This window comes from Thamnophis sirtalis, unplaced genomic scaffold (genome assembly GCF_051295495.1).
Source record: "Thamnophis sirtalis isolate CommonGarterSnake01/CBP01778 unplaced genomic scaffold, rThaSir2_p1.2 scaffold_1, whole genome shotgun sequence".
NCBI lineage: Eukaryota > Metazoa > Chordata > Lepidosauria > Squamata > Natricidae > Thamnophis > Thamnophis sirtalis.
Window position 1 is genome coordinate 5,068,077 of NW_028261381.1, and position 15,734 is coordinate 5,083,810.

The window sequence follows — 15,734 nt, forward strand, 5'->3', positions numbered from 1 at the left end:
CATAAGTAAATTTGAATCAATGGCATCCGGGAACATAACTTTAGTCTGATGTAGCTGCAAAAAGTTGTGCATATAAAATACAGAGTATAATCTGTAACTGTCTTAATTCGATAGATTAATCAACCTTGATAGTTGATTAATCAGTGGGGAGCAATTTTAATTAGTACAATAAAAGTCCACTTTTGTTTATTTTTTCAAAGCTATAATATTTCATATTATATTATAATAATTATATTGTAATATAATATTTCAATTCTCATACATTAAATTGTAATAACGAACTAAAACATCCAAACTTCCAATGTTTATGGCATTCAAATCCAATCATACCAGGCACTAATAAGTGAAAATAATCAGCATCCTCAGGATAAACCAAGATTTGCAGATATGAAGAAAACAAGACAAATGCATGAATAAAAACTACACAAACTTTTAAAAGCAAAACAGATCTGAACGAACTCTTCCCCCAAGCAACTATGTACAGATAGGTTTCTAACCTATGACCGTAATTGAGCCTGAAATTATGGTCGTAAGTTGTTGTGGTTGTTAAGGGGATCACCATGTGATCACAACGAACTTTGTAACATTTTTTTGTGACGGTTCTTAAGTGAACACTGCAGTCGTTAAGAGAGCGCAACAATTAAGCAGATTCATTAAACCCAATCAGCATTTTTGCTAGAAACAGTAGACACAAAAACCAGCAAAAAGTGATGAAAACTGCAGTCATGTGACCGCAGGATATTGCAAATGGTCGTAAAGATGAGCCAGTAGCCAAAATGTGATCACGTGACTATGGGAAGGGAGATGGCCACTATCACTTTGAAATCAGGTCATAAATACCTTTTGGGGGGTTATCTGTCATAAGTCAAGGACCATCTCTAATAACTCAGTTGGACAGCATGCACACTGAGTTGAGAGGAGGGCTGGGCACACTCAAATAGTAGAACATAGGAAGCCTGTAGTGGATTTCTTGGCCCTGGGGAAATATTTTATTTTCTGAGATCTGACAGGCTCCTAATTCTTCTAGACTTTTGGAAGGCCTTAAAAAGCTGGCTTTCCCCCTGGGAAAAGGGTTGATGATGGACTTTTAATTACAGTTATAAGATTAAAAAAGTGTTCTTATCACTGCTGAGATGCCAAGAACTGTGGCTCAAAAAAATGGGCTGCAGTTCATACGTCATCTTCGACTTGAGAACCAGGACTTGGGACCAGAACTTAGCAATAGCAATAGCAGTTAGACTTATATACCGCTTCATAGGGCTTTCAGCCCTCTCTAAGCGGTTTACAGAGTCAGCATATTGCCCCCAACAACAATCTGGGTCCTCATTTCACCCACCTCGGAAGGATGGAAGGCTGAGTCAACCTAAACTTCTATCACTAAATGAGGCAGTTGTTAAGTGACTCGCTCCTGATTCTATAACTTTTTTCTGACAAAGGTATTAAGAGAATCACTAAGTGGCTCACACAGTATTGTATGATTTTACTTGTCAGAATCCAGCTAGGAAGGTCACAAATGGTGATCATATGATCCTGGGATGCTGCAACTGTCATTAGTACATTGTTCTGACCAGAGGTGGGTTCCTACCAGTTCGCACCTATTTGGTAGAACCGGTTCGTCAAATCTACCGAACCGGTTAGAAGAGGTTCTACCAGTGGACCCAGAAAGCTGGCCACACCTACAGAAGAGGCTCCAAACTTTTTTGAAACCCACCACTGGTCCTTGGATATGATTATTCTACACTATCATGCTCGTATTTATAAAACTCAGTGCCTCTGTGAAAGGTAAGGATGACTACTACGTTTGTGGTGCAATCAGAACATGGCGTGTGTTGAAGTTGTATTAACGCAAACCAAAGATGCCTTTTAAAAAAGAAGTTTACATCATATTCTTATGCATGCCAGTGCTGTGTGTGAGGTAGTTTAAGGTGGTTCTGACAAGTGTCGTCGGCATCTTCATATCCGGTCACATGGGCAGCAAGCCACTCCCATCCAGTCACATGGGTGGCAAGCCACTCCCACAAAGGAGGCCACACCCACAGAGTAGGTTCGAACAATTTTTGAAACCCACCACTGGTTCTGACCCAGCTCTCCAAACACGACAAACCCTCTGAAGTTACTGCAAAGATTTCTTTATTAGGAGCGCCAGCAGCCCTGGCAAAAAGTTTCTATCTCACTGCAGGCTAACATGTTCGTCGCGCTGGGACATGAATAGTTGTCTGCCTATCTATTCATCTCTGCTCCCTGCCTTTTATCCCCAGAGCTAGGATAGGGCTTCACTAACAGCAGTGGCTCTTCCTTCCCAAGGATCAGCCCACGAATTTCCACTGCTCTCCTCTCCTTTGCCTTCTGAGCATCCACGCATCAGGCCCTGGACCAAGATGTTCCTCCTCTTCCTCATCAGCCACCTCCAGACCTGGGGGCTGTTGACTCTCCATCTGAGGGCTGACAGATGACCCACACTCCGTCTCTCTCTCTCTCTACCCCTCCCTCCCTCCCTCCCTCTCTTTCTCTCTCTCTCTGACAGCTCCATTCCCTCTTTCTCCTCAGAGGTCTCAGGTTGCCTTGATGTTGACCCTGATTCCCATGCCTCCTCATCTCACACCACAACATAGATGCTGGTTGCCAAGTACCTGAATTCTGACCATGTTATCATTGGGATGATATGATAGTCGTAAGTGCAAGGATCATTTTAAGTCACTTTTTTACAGCATTGTTACAACTTTGAAAGATTGTTAAATGAAAGTTGAGGATCACTTTATGATTAATCTTAACTCCCGGTGTCTAAAATATCATAAAGCTTTTAGACATGACACATCAAAACCAGGTTCACAGATTCTACCCAAACCATCAAAATAAATGAAAGTTGATAAGTACATGATAGACAAGAAAACTGTAAGTAAAAAATAATAAAAAATATATGGACCTAAATGGCACCAAATGAGAGCTGGGAAAATTGAATGTTTGGTGCAAATACTTTAATACACTGATATAAATAATGTCCCTCTATAGCAATAGAAAAATTAAATGGTTATTGTCAATTTAGGTGACTTTTGAACAATATAATCCAGGTAGGCCCTAAATTTATCAGATGAGTAATACACTACCCTAAAATTAGTTTTGTAAATAAGTAAAGTAAGAATAACTCAAGACTGTTGGCTCAGCAATACTTTTAAAGGTAAATTATAAATTAATTTATTTTGAATTCACTTTTAAACCTGCTTTTTGAGATATTTAGGCAGATATTTGCCTACTTTAACATCACAAAGGCCAGTTATAATGATATTAACCTATATAGTAAAGTGTGTGTGTGTTTGTATACAGTGTATCTATATATCTATATAATCTATCTATCTATCCATCCATCCATCCATCCATCCACCTATCTATCTATTTAGAGCCAAGGTGGCGCAGTGGTTAAATGCAGCACTGCAGGCTACTGCTAGATCAGCAGGTCAGCGGTTCAAATCTCACCGGCTCAGGGTTGACTCAGCCTTCCATCCTTCCGAGGTGGGTAAAATGAGGACCCAGATTGTTGGGGGCAATATGCTGACTCTCTGTAAACCGCTTAGAGAGGCCTGAAAGGCCTATGAAGCGGTATATAAGTCTACTGCTATTGCTATTGCTATTGCTATTTATTTTATTTTATTTATTGGTACGATTTATAGGCCACCCAATCCCAATACATATACATATACATATACACATACATATACATTTATAGGCTGCCCAATACATATACATGTACATGTACTTGTACATGTATATGTATACAATGTGTTGTGGCCCAGCGGGAGCCGTTGGAGCTGCCACCAGACTCCGACAGCGAGGGGCCCTATGAGTTGGCCCTGAAAGATGTGGAGGACCCTGGACAGGGTTCCGACTCCGAGCAGGGCGCAGAGAGGCTGGTTGGCCACCAGGTGGTGCCTGAGCCTTGGACCAGTGGGGAGGAGACAAGGGAGAGTGATCCAGAAACCAACAGTGAGTTGTTCCGGGATGCACGCCATCGAAGTGCTACTCGGCGTCAAGAACAACTACGTAATTACAGGAGGTAATTGCGCTCAGCTGATGGTCATTAGGCTCCTCTCCAGACTATAAAAGAGACTGCTTGTGCCGCAGCCTTCTTGCAGAAGTCAACGCTTGGACTAAAGAGAAACGAACTTGGCAGGCTGGATTGCTGCCAGAGTTTGTTTGCATTGCTGCCAAGGTTTGTCGGACTTGCTGCCAAAGTCCTTATCTGTTTGTTTACTTGGCTTTCAGCCACCGAGAGTCTGGACTTGCTATTAAAGGACATTCTTATTAAGCGTGTCTTGGCTTTCGTTACTGGATGAAGGAGGGGGTCAGAACATATATGTATATGTAAATATGTAAATATGTAAATATGTAAATATGTAAATATGTAAATATGTAAATATGTAAATATGTAAATATGTAAATATGTAAATATGTAAATATGTAAATATGTAAATATGTAAATATGTAAATATGTAAATATGTAAATATGTAAATATGTAAATATGTAAATATGTAAATATGTAAATATGTAAATATGTAAATATGTAAATATGTAAATATGTAAATATGTAAATATGTATATATGTATATATGTATATATGTATGTATACACACACACACACATATCTATCTATCTATCTATCTATCTATCTATCTATCTATCTATCTATCTATCTATCTATCTATCTATCTATCTATCTACCTACCTACCTACCTACCTACCTACCTACCTACCTACCTACCTACCTACCTACCTACCTACCTACCTACCTACCTACCTACCTACCTACATACATACATACATACATACATACATACATATATATATATATATATATATATATATATATATATATATATAAATGCACTTGCGCGCACACACACGCATCTTCCCTTATTGGTATATATAGCCCTTTTAAGAATTACTATATTGAGTTTTTGGAATGGAAACCGGTGACATAGCCACCAAAATGATATGTTTGTTGGCAACTTCATAGTTTTCAGGGGGACGTTAGAAATCCTCTGATGAGGCAGATTCCAGTAATCTTTCAGTAACAGAAATGTGAAATTGCTGGCACTGAAGTAAGACTTCTTTGTAGAGGTTGTTCGAAACAAACGCTGAGTCTGCACCCCGGCTTGGCAGAGGAACAAACCGAGGACCTCAGGGTAGCAAGTATTAGATGATTCATGTAAAAATAGACTGGAGGTTGGCATTTCAATATTGGATTTTTAAGTCTTTCTTCAAATAATGATAGGCAAAGCAAAATTACTTTAAAGAAGCGACTCTTAATCTTTTCCACGAGAATATTAGATTTCTTTTTTTTAAAAAAGCCAAAGTAAATTGACAGAAAGCCAGGATTTATAGAAATACATGAGAAATGAGAAGAACATCAATGAACCACTTCAATTAGCAATAATCATGTCTCGGATAAACCTCACTGGCTTATGATACCGCCACTGCACAGTTTTCTAGCGGAAATAAATGCATCCAAATTAAAACCAATAGATTTCTACATTTAACAGTAAAGCAGTACCCTATTATTCTTAGGATTAATTCTTCAACAACCTCTCACAGGTTTCTTTACTTTTTTAACAACATTGGTTCATACTTTTACATTAGTAAAAGAGCCGAGGTGGCGCAGTGGTTAAATGTGCAGTGGTTAAATGCAGCACTGCAGGCTACTTCAGCTGACTGCAGTTCTGCAGTTCAGCTGTTCAAATCTCACCGGCTCAAGGTTGACTCAGCCTTCCATCCTTCCGAGGTGGGTAAAATGAGGACCCGGATTGTTGTTGGGGGCAATATGCTGACTCTGTAAACCGCTGAGAGAGGGCTGAAAGCCCTACGAAGTGGTATATAAGTCTAACTGCTATTGCTATTGCTATTATTCTGTCAAGTCTTTTTTGACTCCTGAAACAGACAACAAATCTCTTCGCTTCTGCACTGCACAACAGTGCAACCTCACCCCATTCTACACAATATCTAAGTTTAGTAACAATGGAGTTATTTAAGATTGATAGAAAATAAATGCTGAAATTACAGTTCGTATTTCTAAGTTGGTTTTAGAGCCCCAAGTGCTCTAAAACCAACCATTTAAAGCTGGAATTTATGGCAAAGAAACCAATTCATCAACTCAGAGTCAGCTTTTCCACCATTCATAAAATGTTAGATATTTTGCAATCTGCACTTTAGCTAATTGTTTTCTAGGTTGTTATGAGTTTCTGAAAATAATACAGTGACACACACACACACACACACACACACACACACACACACACGAAATGTTAAAGGCAGAAGCCAAGCCCAATGCATAGTGCTTACCTTTTAACTTCTCCTGAGGGCAATATGTGACGAAACACTGTACAGCAGCATCACTTTGCTTAGGAGTGCTTGTGAAATTAATATTCCCTTCAACCTCTGCTTTTGGAAATAACATATCGGGTTCTTTGCATTCCTAGAACAAAATAAAATCATATTTATTACCGTAATATAACATGCGATGTACCCGTGGTTCGTCCATGAGGCCAATGTTGAGAAAAGACACGGCCACGAGCTTTCTCGGGATGGAGCGACCCAGATTGGGGGTCTGGGAGCCCCTTTTATTGAGATAGGACAAAGGCAGGAGGAGCAATCAACAATCGGCATGTGATTTAAGACAGCCTGTCAAGCTACAATTGCTAATCTACTGCTCAGGAAAGTTCTGTCTATATATGGTCAAATCCTGGGCGTCATTGTGTAAGGCACATCTAGAGTGAACTATCAGGATGTTATGTTACGAACTATCAGGATGTTATGTTCTTTAGGAGTTTGTTTTTTACTATGTGGTTCAGCGTGGCTGCACATGCCCTGTTATGCACTGGGCCATGGGTGACCCACACCTACACAAGGAGTTATATTACAACAATAACACTTGAATGTTTTACAACAACCCTCCAGAAGTTGTTGACCCATAACTCTTAAGATACTCTTATCACTCTCGATGTTGGCTGGAGCTTCTGGTAAGCTACAAATCCCTAGTGTAAGATGTAAAAATAATGCATCTGGTAGTTGATAGTGATTCACCAAGGTATATAATATAATAAATCTGCCAGTCTTTAAGGTAATAATGCAACACTTTGTCAATTTCTTAGAAACCACCCAATCTATGCATTGTTTCCAAAACGTTTATTGTATGTTGTGAACACTCGCACTTGAATATGAACAGACCTACATTTAAAACAGTCTTCTTCCTCAAGGAAAATAACAACAACAGTCCACTTGCCTTTTGAAAAAGCACCTTTGAGACGTTTAAAATAGTTATTAATAATTTTAAAAGGAAATTGCAACTGGAACTAATTCCTGTGATTTTATCCCCTAAGACTGGAATGTGCTTGTGCTGAACAGCCATACCTCATGCAGATGATACTAAGGGCTGTTTGAGACCTGGCCAACAGCATTATGTCACTCGAATGGGTGGAGCCCAGAATTTTGGCTTGTGGGGGAAGATGTTGGATAGTTAAAGTGTCTTTTCCAAAGTGATAGAAATGGACTAATGCAGTGGTCTCCAACCTTGGCAACTTTAAGACCCGTGGACTTCAACTCCCAGAGTTCCTCAGCCAACTTTGCTGGCTGAGGAACTCTGGGAGTTGAAGTCCACAAGTCTTAAAGTTGCCAAGATTGGAGACCACTGGACTAATGCATGGGAAGGACTTTAAAGAAGAGATTAAGGCAGGTGTGTCAAACCCAATCTCATCATGGGTATTCATACCCTTCAATTGATTGAGGGCACAATGGGTTGGCCAACAGCACTAAGAGACACTCCTGCCTGAGTTCCAGCTTTAAGTTCTCCACTAAACCTGGAAGTTCTGAGTGAAGAGTGAGGACAAAGTATACTTTTTATTATCATCATGTCCTTGGAGTTGGACTCAGCAGCTACACTAGCTCATTCAGGTACACACTTGCTTCTCCTGGCAATGTCTCTTGTGATCTCTGCAGCCTGTTGGAAGTGTGTAAATTGCAAGAAGCGCTAAGACGTTGAACTAATCAGCAAAGCTTAAGGAAATTGGCAGCATCTGTCAATATTCAAGGTAGCCATCTCCATGTAACTCGTGACCCGACAAAACCGCTGCGACAAAACAGCGCCGACAAAATGGCACCCACTAAAGCACGCCGACAAAACCGCACCCACAAAAGCGCGATTAGGGTTTTTAGGTTAGGATTAGGGTTAGGGTTGTTAATGTTGTTACCATTGTTTTCGCGTTGTTTTCGATGGCGCGCTTTTGTTGGCGCGCATTTGTCGGCGCACGTTAGTGGGCGCGGTTTTGTCGGCGCCAATTTGTCGGTGCGCATTTGTCGGGCGCGCATTTGTGGGTGAACCCATGTAACTGAGTAGTGTCATTTTGAGATTTAAAGTGGCAATAGCAATAGCACTTAGACTTATATACCGCTTCATAGAGCTTTCAGCCTTCTCTAAGTGGTTTACAGAGTCAGCATATTGCTCCCAACAACAATCCGGGTCCTCATTTCATCCACCTCGGAAGGACGGAAGGCTGAGTCAACCCTGAGCCGGTGAGATTTGAACCGCCGAACTGCTGAACTGCAGTCAGCTGAAGTAGCCTGCAGTGCTGCACTCTAACCACTGCGCCACCTCAGTGGCACCCAATAGATCACCACTACATGAAGCAGCATTAAATTTCTTCCACAAATATCCCTCATTTTTTCCAAGTTTCGAAATGAGACCTGGGCAAGGAATATGGGCTTTGCCTTCTGACTATCTGTTTTTCTTTTTTCCCTGAGAATTATTGCTATTCTTGGTGAATATATTTGTGTATTCATTTAGTCTGCCATCATTTGTTTCTAACACTTAATTGACTATCAGCTGCCTCTAATGGCAAATCTGATTGGCAAGTTAACACCAGTCATAGCTATTACGATAAGTAATTTTAAAAAGGGAATAAAGAAGCAGCATCCATGGGAAACAATGGCAGAAAACATTCAAATAGTTCTTTTGAGAGGGGTTTATTTTTACTGGAGGAGGGCTAAAAAGAAAGAAGACTACTGAATATTTAGCAAAGTCCCATATTATATCACAAGAGGCAAAATACATGTAGTGCATCTTCTGACCGCAACTGGCTTCCCATTATTACTCCATCTGTGAAGGCAGCTTGTAGTCTTGTCGAGACAAGAAAAACTCTGCCAATGGTAATTTTTTGACAGCCAGCTGGTTCCCTTCTCTCAGTGGCTGCCACATATGTGCTGTAATGAATGCACACCAGAATGGCTTTGGAAACAAATGGCATACCCCTAAATCACATGCCAATGTATCTGGCTTTATAAAGTTTTTTTTTTTTTTCACATCAATCACCATTCCAAATTTCTTCTGACATTTCCCTTGTAAAAAAATAAACAATTTACTACATGGAATTAAAATATTAATTTGCAATACGGATTAACTGTTCCTAATTTTCACAGAGTAGCTGTAAAAATCCTATTTTCACAACAATTCAAAGGACATTTCCTTCTTTTAAAACTATTTGCAAAGCATTGACACATTGGCCTTCGTTTTGCAGAATTGTAACCACAGGACGTGTTTCTAGCATTCAGGATACAATAGTTGGTTAAAACCATCATTAAAATTAGGCTAGAATCTAAGACCCTCTGAAATTAATTAAGTACATTACTATAGTCATCTCCTAACCAGAGGTGGGTTTCTACCAGTTCGCAGCTATTCGGTAGAACCGGTTCGTCAAATCTACTGAACCGGTTAGAAGAGGTTCCACCAGTGGACCCGGAAAGCAGGCCACACCTACAGAAGAGGTTCCAAAGTTTTTTTGAAACCCACCACTGGTCCTTGGATATGATTATTCTACACTATCATGCTGATATTTATAAAGCTCAGTGCCTCTGTGAAAGGTGAGGATGACTACTGCGTTTGTGGGGCAATCAGAACATTGCGTGTGTTGAAGTTGTTTTAACGCAAACCAAAGATGCCTTTTAAAAAACAAGTTTACATCCTATTCTTATGCATGCCAGTGCTGTTTGTGAGGTAATTTAAGGTGGTTCTGACAAGTGTCGTCGGCATCTTCATATCCAGTCACATGGGCAGCAAGCCACTCCCATCCGGTCACATGGGCGGCAAGCCACTCCCACAAAGGAGGCCACATCGACAGAGTAGGTTCAAACAATTTTTGAAACCCACCACTGCTCCTAACTTAGGGTTCTTCAATATTCTTCAAGTTGTGGAACCAGCTATGTGCCTTGGGATGTAAAGTTCACATATTCACCTCTCTTTTGGGCTATCTAATCTCAAGGAAGATTAGGCCCTCAAAGGGAAAAAAGTTAAAAATAAAGCTTAGTCTGAAGAGGGTTGTGGGTGCATTTTGAAAAAGTTTTGCACAAAGCATAAAACCAAACCAAGATAAGAGTCCTGGTTCACATTTAAAATAAGACTTATAAACCATTCACTGTCAAGAATCTGTTCATCTAAAAAGCAATAATAAGTCAGAAAATAATCTGCATGCCACATTTTATGCACACCTGTCTATTCTTGAAACTTCCTCACAATTTCAATATATGTCTAAGGCGTGGGGAAAAGAAGAAAATCCCATTTTTTTCCTTTACATCTTTCTAAATTGGTACTTTTAAAGTTTTTTTTTTAAATCACAAAGACTCATTTTCCTTCTCTCCATATAAGCTGAGAATGCCAGTGTCATAATAGCAATAGCAATAGCAGTTAGACTTATATACCGCTTCATAGGGCTTTCAGCCCTCTCTAAGCGGTTTACAGAGTCAGCATATTGCCCCCAACAACAATCCGGGTCCTCAATTTCACCCACCTCGGAAGGATGGAAGGCTGAGTCAACCTTGAGCCGGTGAGATTTGAACTGCCGAACTGCAGATAACAGTCAGCTGAAGTGGCCTGCAGTACTGCACCCTAACCACTGCGCCACCTCGGCTCTAAGGGTCTCCAGAGTTTATTGGAACTGATGTAATGGACAGCACACAATATCTTCCTGTGTTTTTTTTTTTCTTTCTTTCTTTCTTTTTATTGCCGTGATAATGCAAATTAGTACTTTCATTTGTGGGCATGTGAAGCAATGTAGACAGTATTTCATTTCCACAGTTTTACAACAGCTAAACAAATCAGTTTCCTCCCCCCCCCCTTCTTTCCTACTTCCCTCAGGCTCTTCTGATAAGTGATGGTAATAGAGAAGTAGCAATAAAAGAACAAAACAAAAGCTTGAATTATGTGTGCCTGTCCAAGCATTTCGAAGTTAAACATCTCTCTACAGGTTATACATGCAGCTTTCGGTGGTAGCAAATGTGTGCCTTGCTGCATCTAGATTCCCTTCTGGAGTAGATTAATTCTCGACTGAGAATTAAACAGTTTAAGTTATGCTGGCCAGCAGTTTCTCTGGTACGGAATCGTCCTCTTCTCTTTTTCTGGAAACGTACCAGCATGCAGCTTTGGGAGTCTTGGGGACCTTCAGATTGTTGTAGAAAAAACAGGACGCGCAAGCCAGCTCTTCAGGGAAGGAATAGTTTATTTGCGCAGGTTCATAGCAAAGAATAATTGGCCTGAACCTTGAATGAAATTCAGGAACTTCCTTATATGGTTTATCACTTTCAGCTAAAGCCATCTGTTAGTTTTGGAAACACCCCTCAAGATTTGCCCCTGAGTTACAGGAAGTTACAGGAAGTATACATGGATCAGCGAATGGAGCAATATATGTCTACCACACAGATTTACAGTCAAGCCAGCAGATAGATTAAAATAGATACTTCGCTTCAGCAGATTTCATGTGCAGACTTCCCTCTAACCTGTGTCAACCGCACCATGTTTTAAATTCAGACTTTGTAATTTCTATATGTGAACATTTAAGGCTTAATATCATGAAACCCTAGTTTGGTTCAGACTTGAGGCCTACCTTGGTTCAGCCTACCACCTCAAGATGATTCAGTAGTGTTCAAAAAGAGCAACATTGCCTACATCACATCAGGATGGTCAGCCAATCCCCTACCACATTTATTATATTATAGCAAAAGAAATGATCATCAAATCTTTTTCAGGACTTTGGAAAGCAGACTGCCACAAGATATCAATACCACATCCGGGGCATTGTAGTAACAATCCAGAAGATCAGTAAAGTAACTGCGGGGCTCACAACTCTCTGCTCTCCTATTCAACATCTACATGAAGCTGTTGGGTGAGTTCATCCGTCACCATGGACTAAGATATCACCAATATGCCGATGATATTCAGCTGTATATCTCAGCCTGTGCTGAGTTAAGCAATGCTGTGACCTTCCTCTCACAGTGCTTGAAGGCTGTTAGGGGTTGGATGGGGAGCAAAAGATTAAAACTGAACCCAGGCAAGACCAAGTAGCTCTTGGCTTGGGGTTCTTGGTCTATTCAGAATTGCCACCTTTGGCCTTGCATAGTATGGCACTGCCCCAAACAGACCCAATGTGTAATTTGAGGTTCACCTAGACTCGCGCCCCCTGCTCTTCGAGCAGGTAGCAGTTGTGGCCAAGAGGGCCTTTGCACAACTATGGGTTGCGTGCCAGTTATGTCCTTTCCTGGACCAACAATCCCTACTCATAGTCACTCATGGCCTAGTCACCTCCCAACTTGACTATTGCAATGTGCTCTACATGGGGCTGCCCTTGAAAAGCATCTGGTTGGTCCAAAATGCAGTAAACCCACAAGGTTTTGTGCAGATTTCAGTGGGCACTTGTGTTACCTCTCCTGAGGGAACTGAATTGGTTGCCAATTTGCTTCCAGGTGAAATCCAAGGTACTGGTTGTCATCTTTAAAACTTTTCGTGGCTTGGGACCAGGTTATCTGAGGGACCATCTCTTGCCATTCAGATCCACCCAACCCACTAGAGTGGGGAGGCAAGGAATATCGTGGGCCCCATCCCCTAAGGAGATAAATCTGAGGCGAAACCAGAAGTAGGGCATTCTCTGTGATGGCTCCCTCCCCCTGGAATATTATCCATGCAGAAATTAGACTGGCTTTCACTCTGAGGCTCTTTCAGAAGGCCCCAAAGACATGCTTCTGCCAGCAGGCAGAACCAGATGGAACCCGTTAAATGGCTGATATGAATGTGTGTTGTCACTGGAGTGGGGTATGGGATTATGTTATTATCATTATCACAACAACAGAATTGTATCACAGCGGTCAGTTGTTTCGCCGGATTTGGCATTGATTATTAGTTGGCCCCACCCAGGGGCCTAGGACGTCGTAACGTATTTTCGTAATATGTGTGCGGATCCAAGCAGTGCGGCTTTTTGCATTTGACTGATGGTGATTTTGTCAATTTTTAACTGTTTTAAATGTAATTCCAGTGATTTTGGAATAGCACCCAGTGTGCCGATTACCACTGGAATTACCACTGCTGGTTTGTGCCATAATTGTTGAATTTCAATTTTTAAGTCCTAGTATTTCACAATTTTTTCATGTTCCTTCTCGTCGACCCTGCTATCACCTGGTATTGCGATGTCGATGATTGTGACCTTATTTTTCTCAACCAGTGTGATGCCTGGTGTATTATGCACCAGTATTTTGTCTGTTTGTATGCGAAAATCCCACAAGATCTTGACCATCTGATTTTCGGTGACTTTTTCAGGCTGATGTTCCCACCAGTTTGTTGCTGTTTTAATATTGTAATTTTTGCACAAATTCCAATGGATCATTTGTGCTACTGAATTGTGCCGCAATTTATAATCAGTCTGCACGATTTTTTTTTATAGCAGCTGAGTATGTGATCAACAATTTCATCAACTTCTTTGCAAAATCTGCATTTGGCATCATCAGAGGATTTTTCGATTTTGGCCTTAATGGCATTTGTGCGGATAGCTTGTTCTTGTGCAGCCAGGATTAGTGACTCTGTTTCTTTCTTTAATGTACCTGTTGTTAACCATAACCAAGTTTGTTCACTGTCCACTTTAAGTTTGTTCACTGTCCACTTTATTATTGTATAATATTATTTTAACCTAAGTATGTAATACTTATAATCTATATATTATATAACAATTTATAATACAAGGGTGATGTGTGGCTAAGAAATATGAAAAACAAACAAACAAATAAATATTAAATGAGCCCTTTATCTAATAGGTGTAGCAATAGCAATAGCAGTTAGACTTAAATACCGCTTCATAGGGCTTTTAGCCCTCTCTAAGGGGTTTACAGAGTCAGCATATTGCCCCCGCAATCTGGGTCCTCATTTTACCCACCTCGGAAGGATGGAAGGCTGAGTCAACCCTGAGACGGTGAGATTTGAACCGCCGAACTGCAGCTAGCAGTCAGCTGAAGTGGCCTGCAGTACTGCACCCTAACCACTGCGCCACCTCGGCTGTACAAACACAGTTCATGTTCCACCTGCTTTCCTCTTAAAACCTCTTTCTCTTGTGTTATGTTTCCTAACCCATTTCTCCCGTTGTTTGTTGTAAATAAAGTTATCTTCCTTTAAATATTCTAGTATTTCCAAATCTCACTCCAAAACATTATGAATAACTCATTTTTATCTCTTGCATTTTGCTCTTGAAGTCTTTTTTTCTTTTTATTCTTAAGCGATGTTTTGAATTATTTGCTTTTCCTTCTATTATACTTTCCAGGTTGCCAATTTTGTTTTTCCCGTCCTTCTTTGTCTTTTGACATATTTTTGAGAGTTTCAGTAATCAGTGACTTTAAAACACCTGTATAATTCTATCTGTATAATAAGGCATATGAAGATAATATCTGCCAATAAAAATATAGTCTTGGAGTGGAAACAGTTTGTCAAACTAATTTTCAGCTAAATCCCAATTTTCTCATTTTCCCCTCTTTAACCAACCCTTGTGAGAGCTTGACCTAGCATTGCAACGTGGCCCGACAAAATCGCCCTCGTCAAAAGCGCGCCGACAAAACTGCGTCGCTAAAACTGCGACGTCATCAACGCGCTGACAACAGCGCGTCGACAACAGTGCATCAACAGAAGGGTGATTTACTACAGCGTGTCGACAGAAGGGCGATTTAATTTAAGGTAAGGGTTAGGTTTAGGGTTAGGGTTAGGGTTAGGTTTAAGGTTAGGGTTACGTTTGGGGTTAGGTTTAGGGTTAGGGTTAGCGTTATGTTTAGGGTTAGGTTTACAGCACGCTTCTGTCGCCGCGCTGTTGTCGGCACAATTCAGCGCTCATTCGTGGGCGTGGTTTAGAACTCGCAGTTTTGTCACCACGGTTTAGTCGAGCACGGTTTTGTCGGTCGCCCTTTTGTCGGTGAACCACATTGCAAAGTTCCTGATTGAGACTAGCAGGAGTGGGGATATTCCTCAGCACTTTACTGAAAGTATTATTGTAGGAAATCATATAGAAGCTATTTAACTAGAATATTAAAGTTTCTATTAATAAGTAATAAGGCATTTTTACCCAGTACAGCATCTCTTCTCAACTTTCAAAAGAAGAATAATAATTAAAAAAAAAAACCATTAGCTTACTATATGTCCTCTGCACTACAATTTGTAATTCTTTTCTGGGGTTAAAATATATCTATGGCACAGTAAGCTTGAAGCAAATGCAGGTAGCTCATGCGGAGATACTTTTAAATTAACAGCAATGGGATGAAAACCTGCTTTTCTAGGTCTTTGATAAACAACCAAATCAATAGCTCAACAACTGATCAGTATGCCGCCTAATTAGGGTCCTCAGTTAGTGAAACAGAACAGTCATGAAAAGATGCCATTAGTGTCCCAGCCAATAAAAAA

General features: G+C 40.5%; 1 protein-coding gene and 2 pseudogenes across 1 annotated transcript in view; all 3 read right to left on the bottom strand.

Annotated features, from left to right (window-relative positions):
• PARD3B (par-3 family cell polarity regulator beta) overlaps nucleotides 1-15,734 on the bottom strand; it is a 587,816-nt gene that overhangs the window by 348,888 nt on the left and 223,194 nt on the right. The window contains exon 13 of the mRNA XM_087706906.1: nucleotides 6,332-6,464. Within this exon, the coding sequence (XP_087563032.1) occupies nucleotides 6,332-6,464 (133 nt within the window). The remainder of the gene's footprint in view (nucleotides 1-6,331; nucleotides 6,465-15,734) is intronic.
• Nucleotides 5,370-5,481, bottom strand: LOC148049319 (U4 spliceosomal RNA; annotated as a pseudogene).
• On the bottom strand, nucleotides 13,225-14,367 carry LOC148049320 (uncharacterized; annotated as a pseudogene).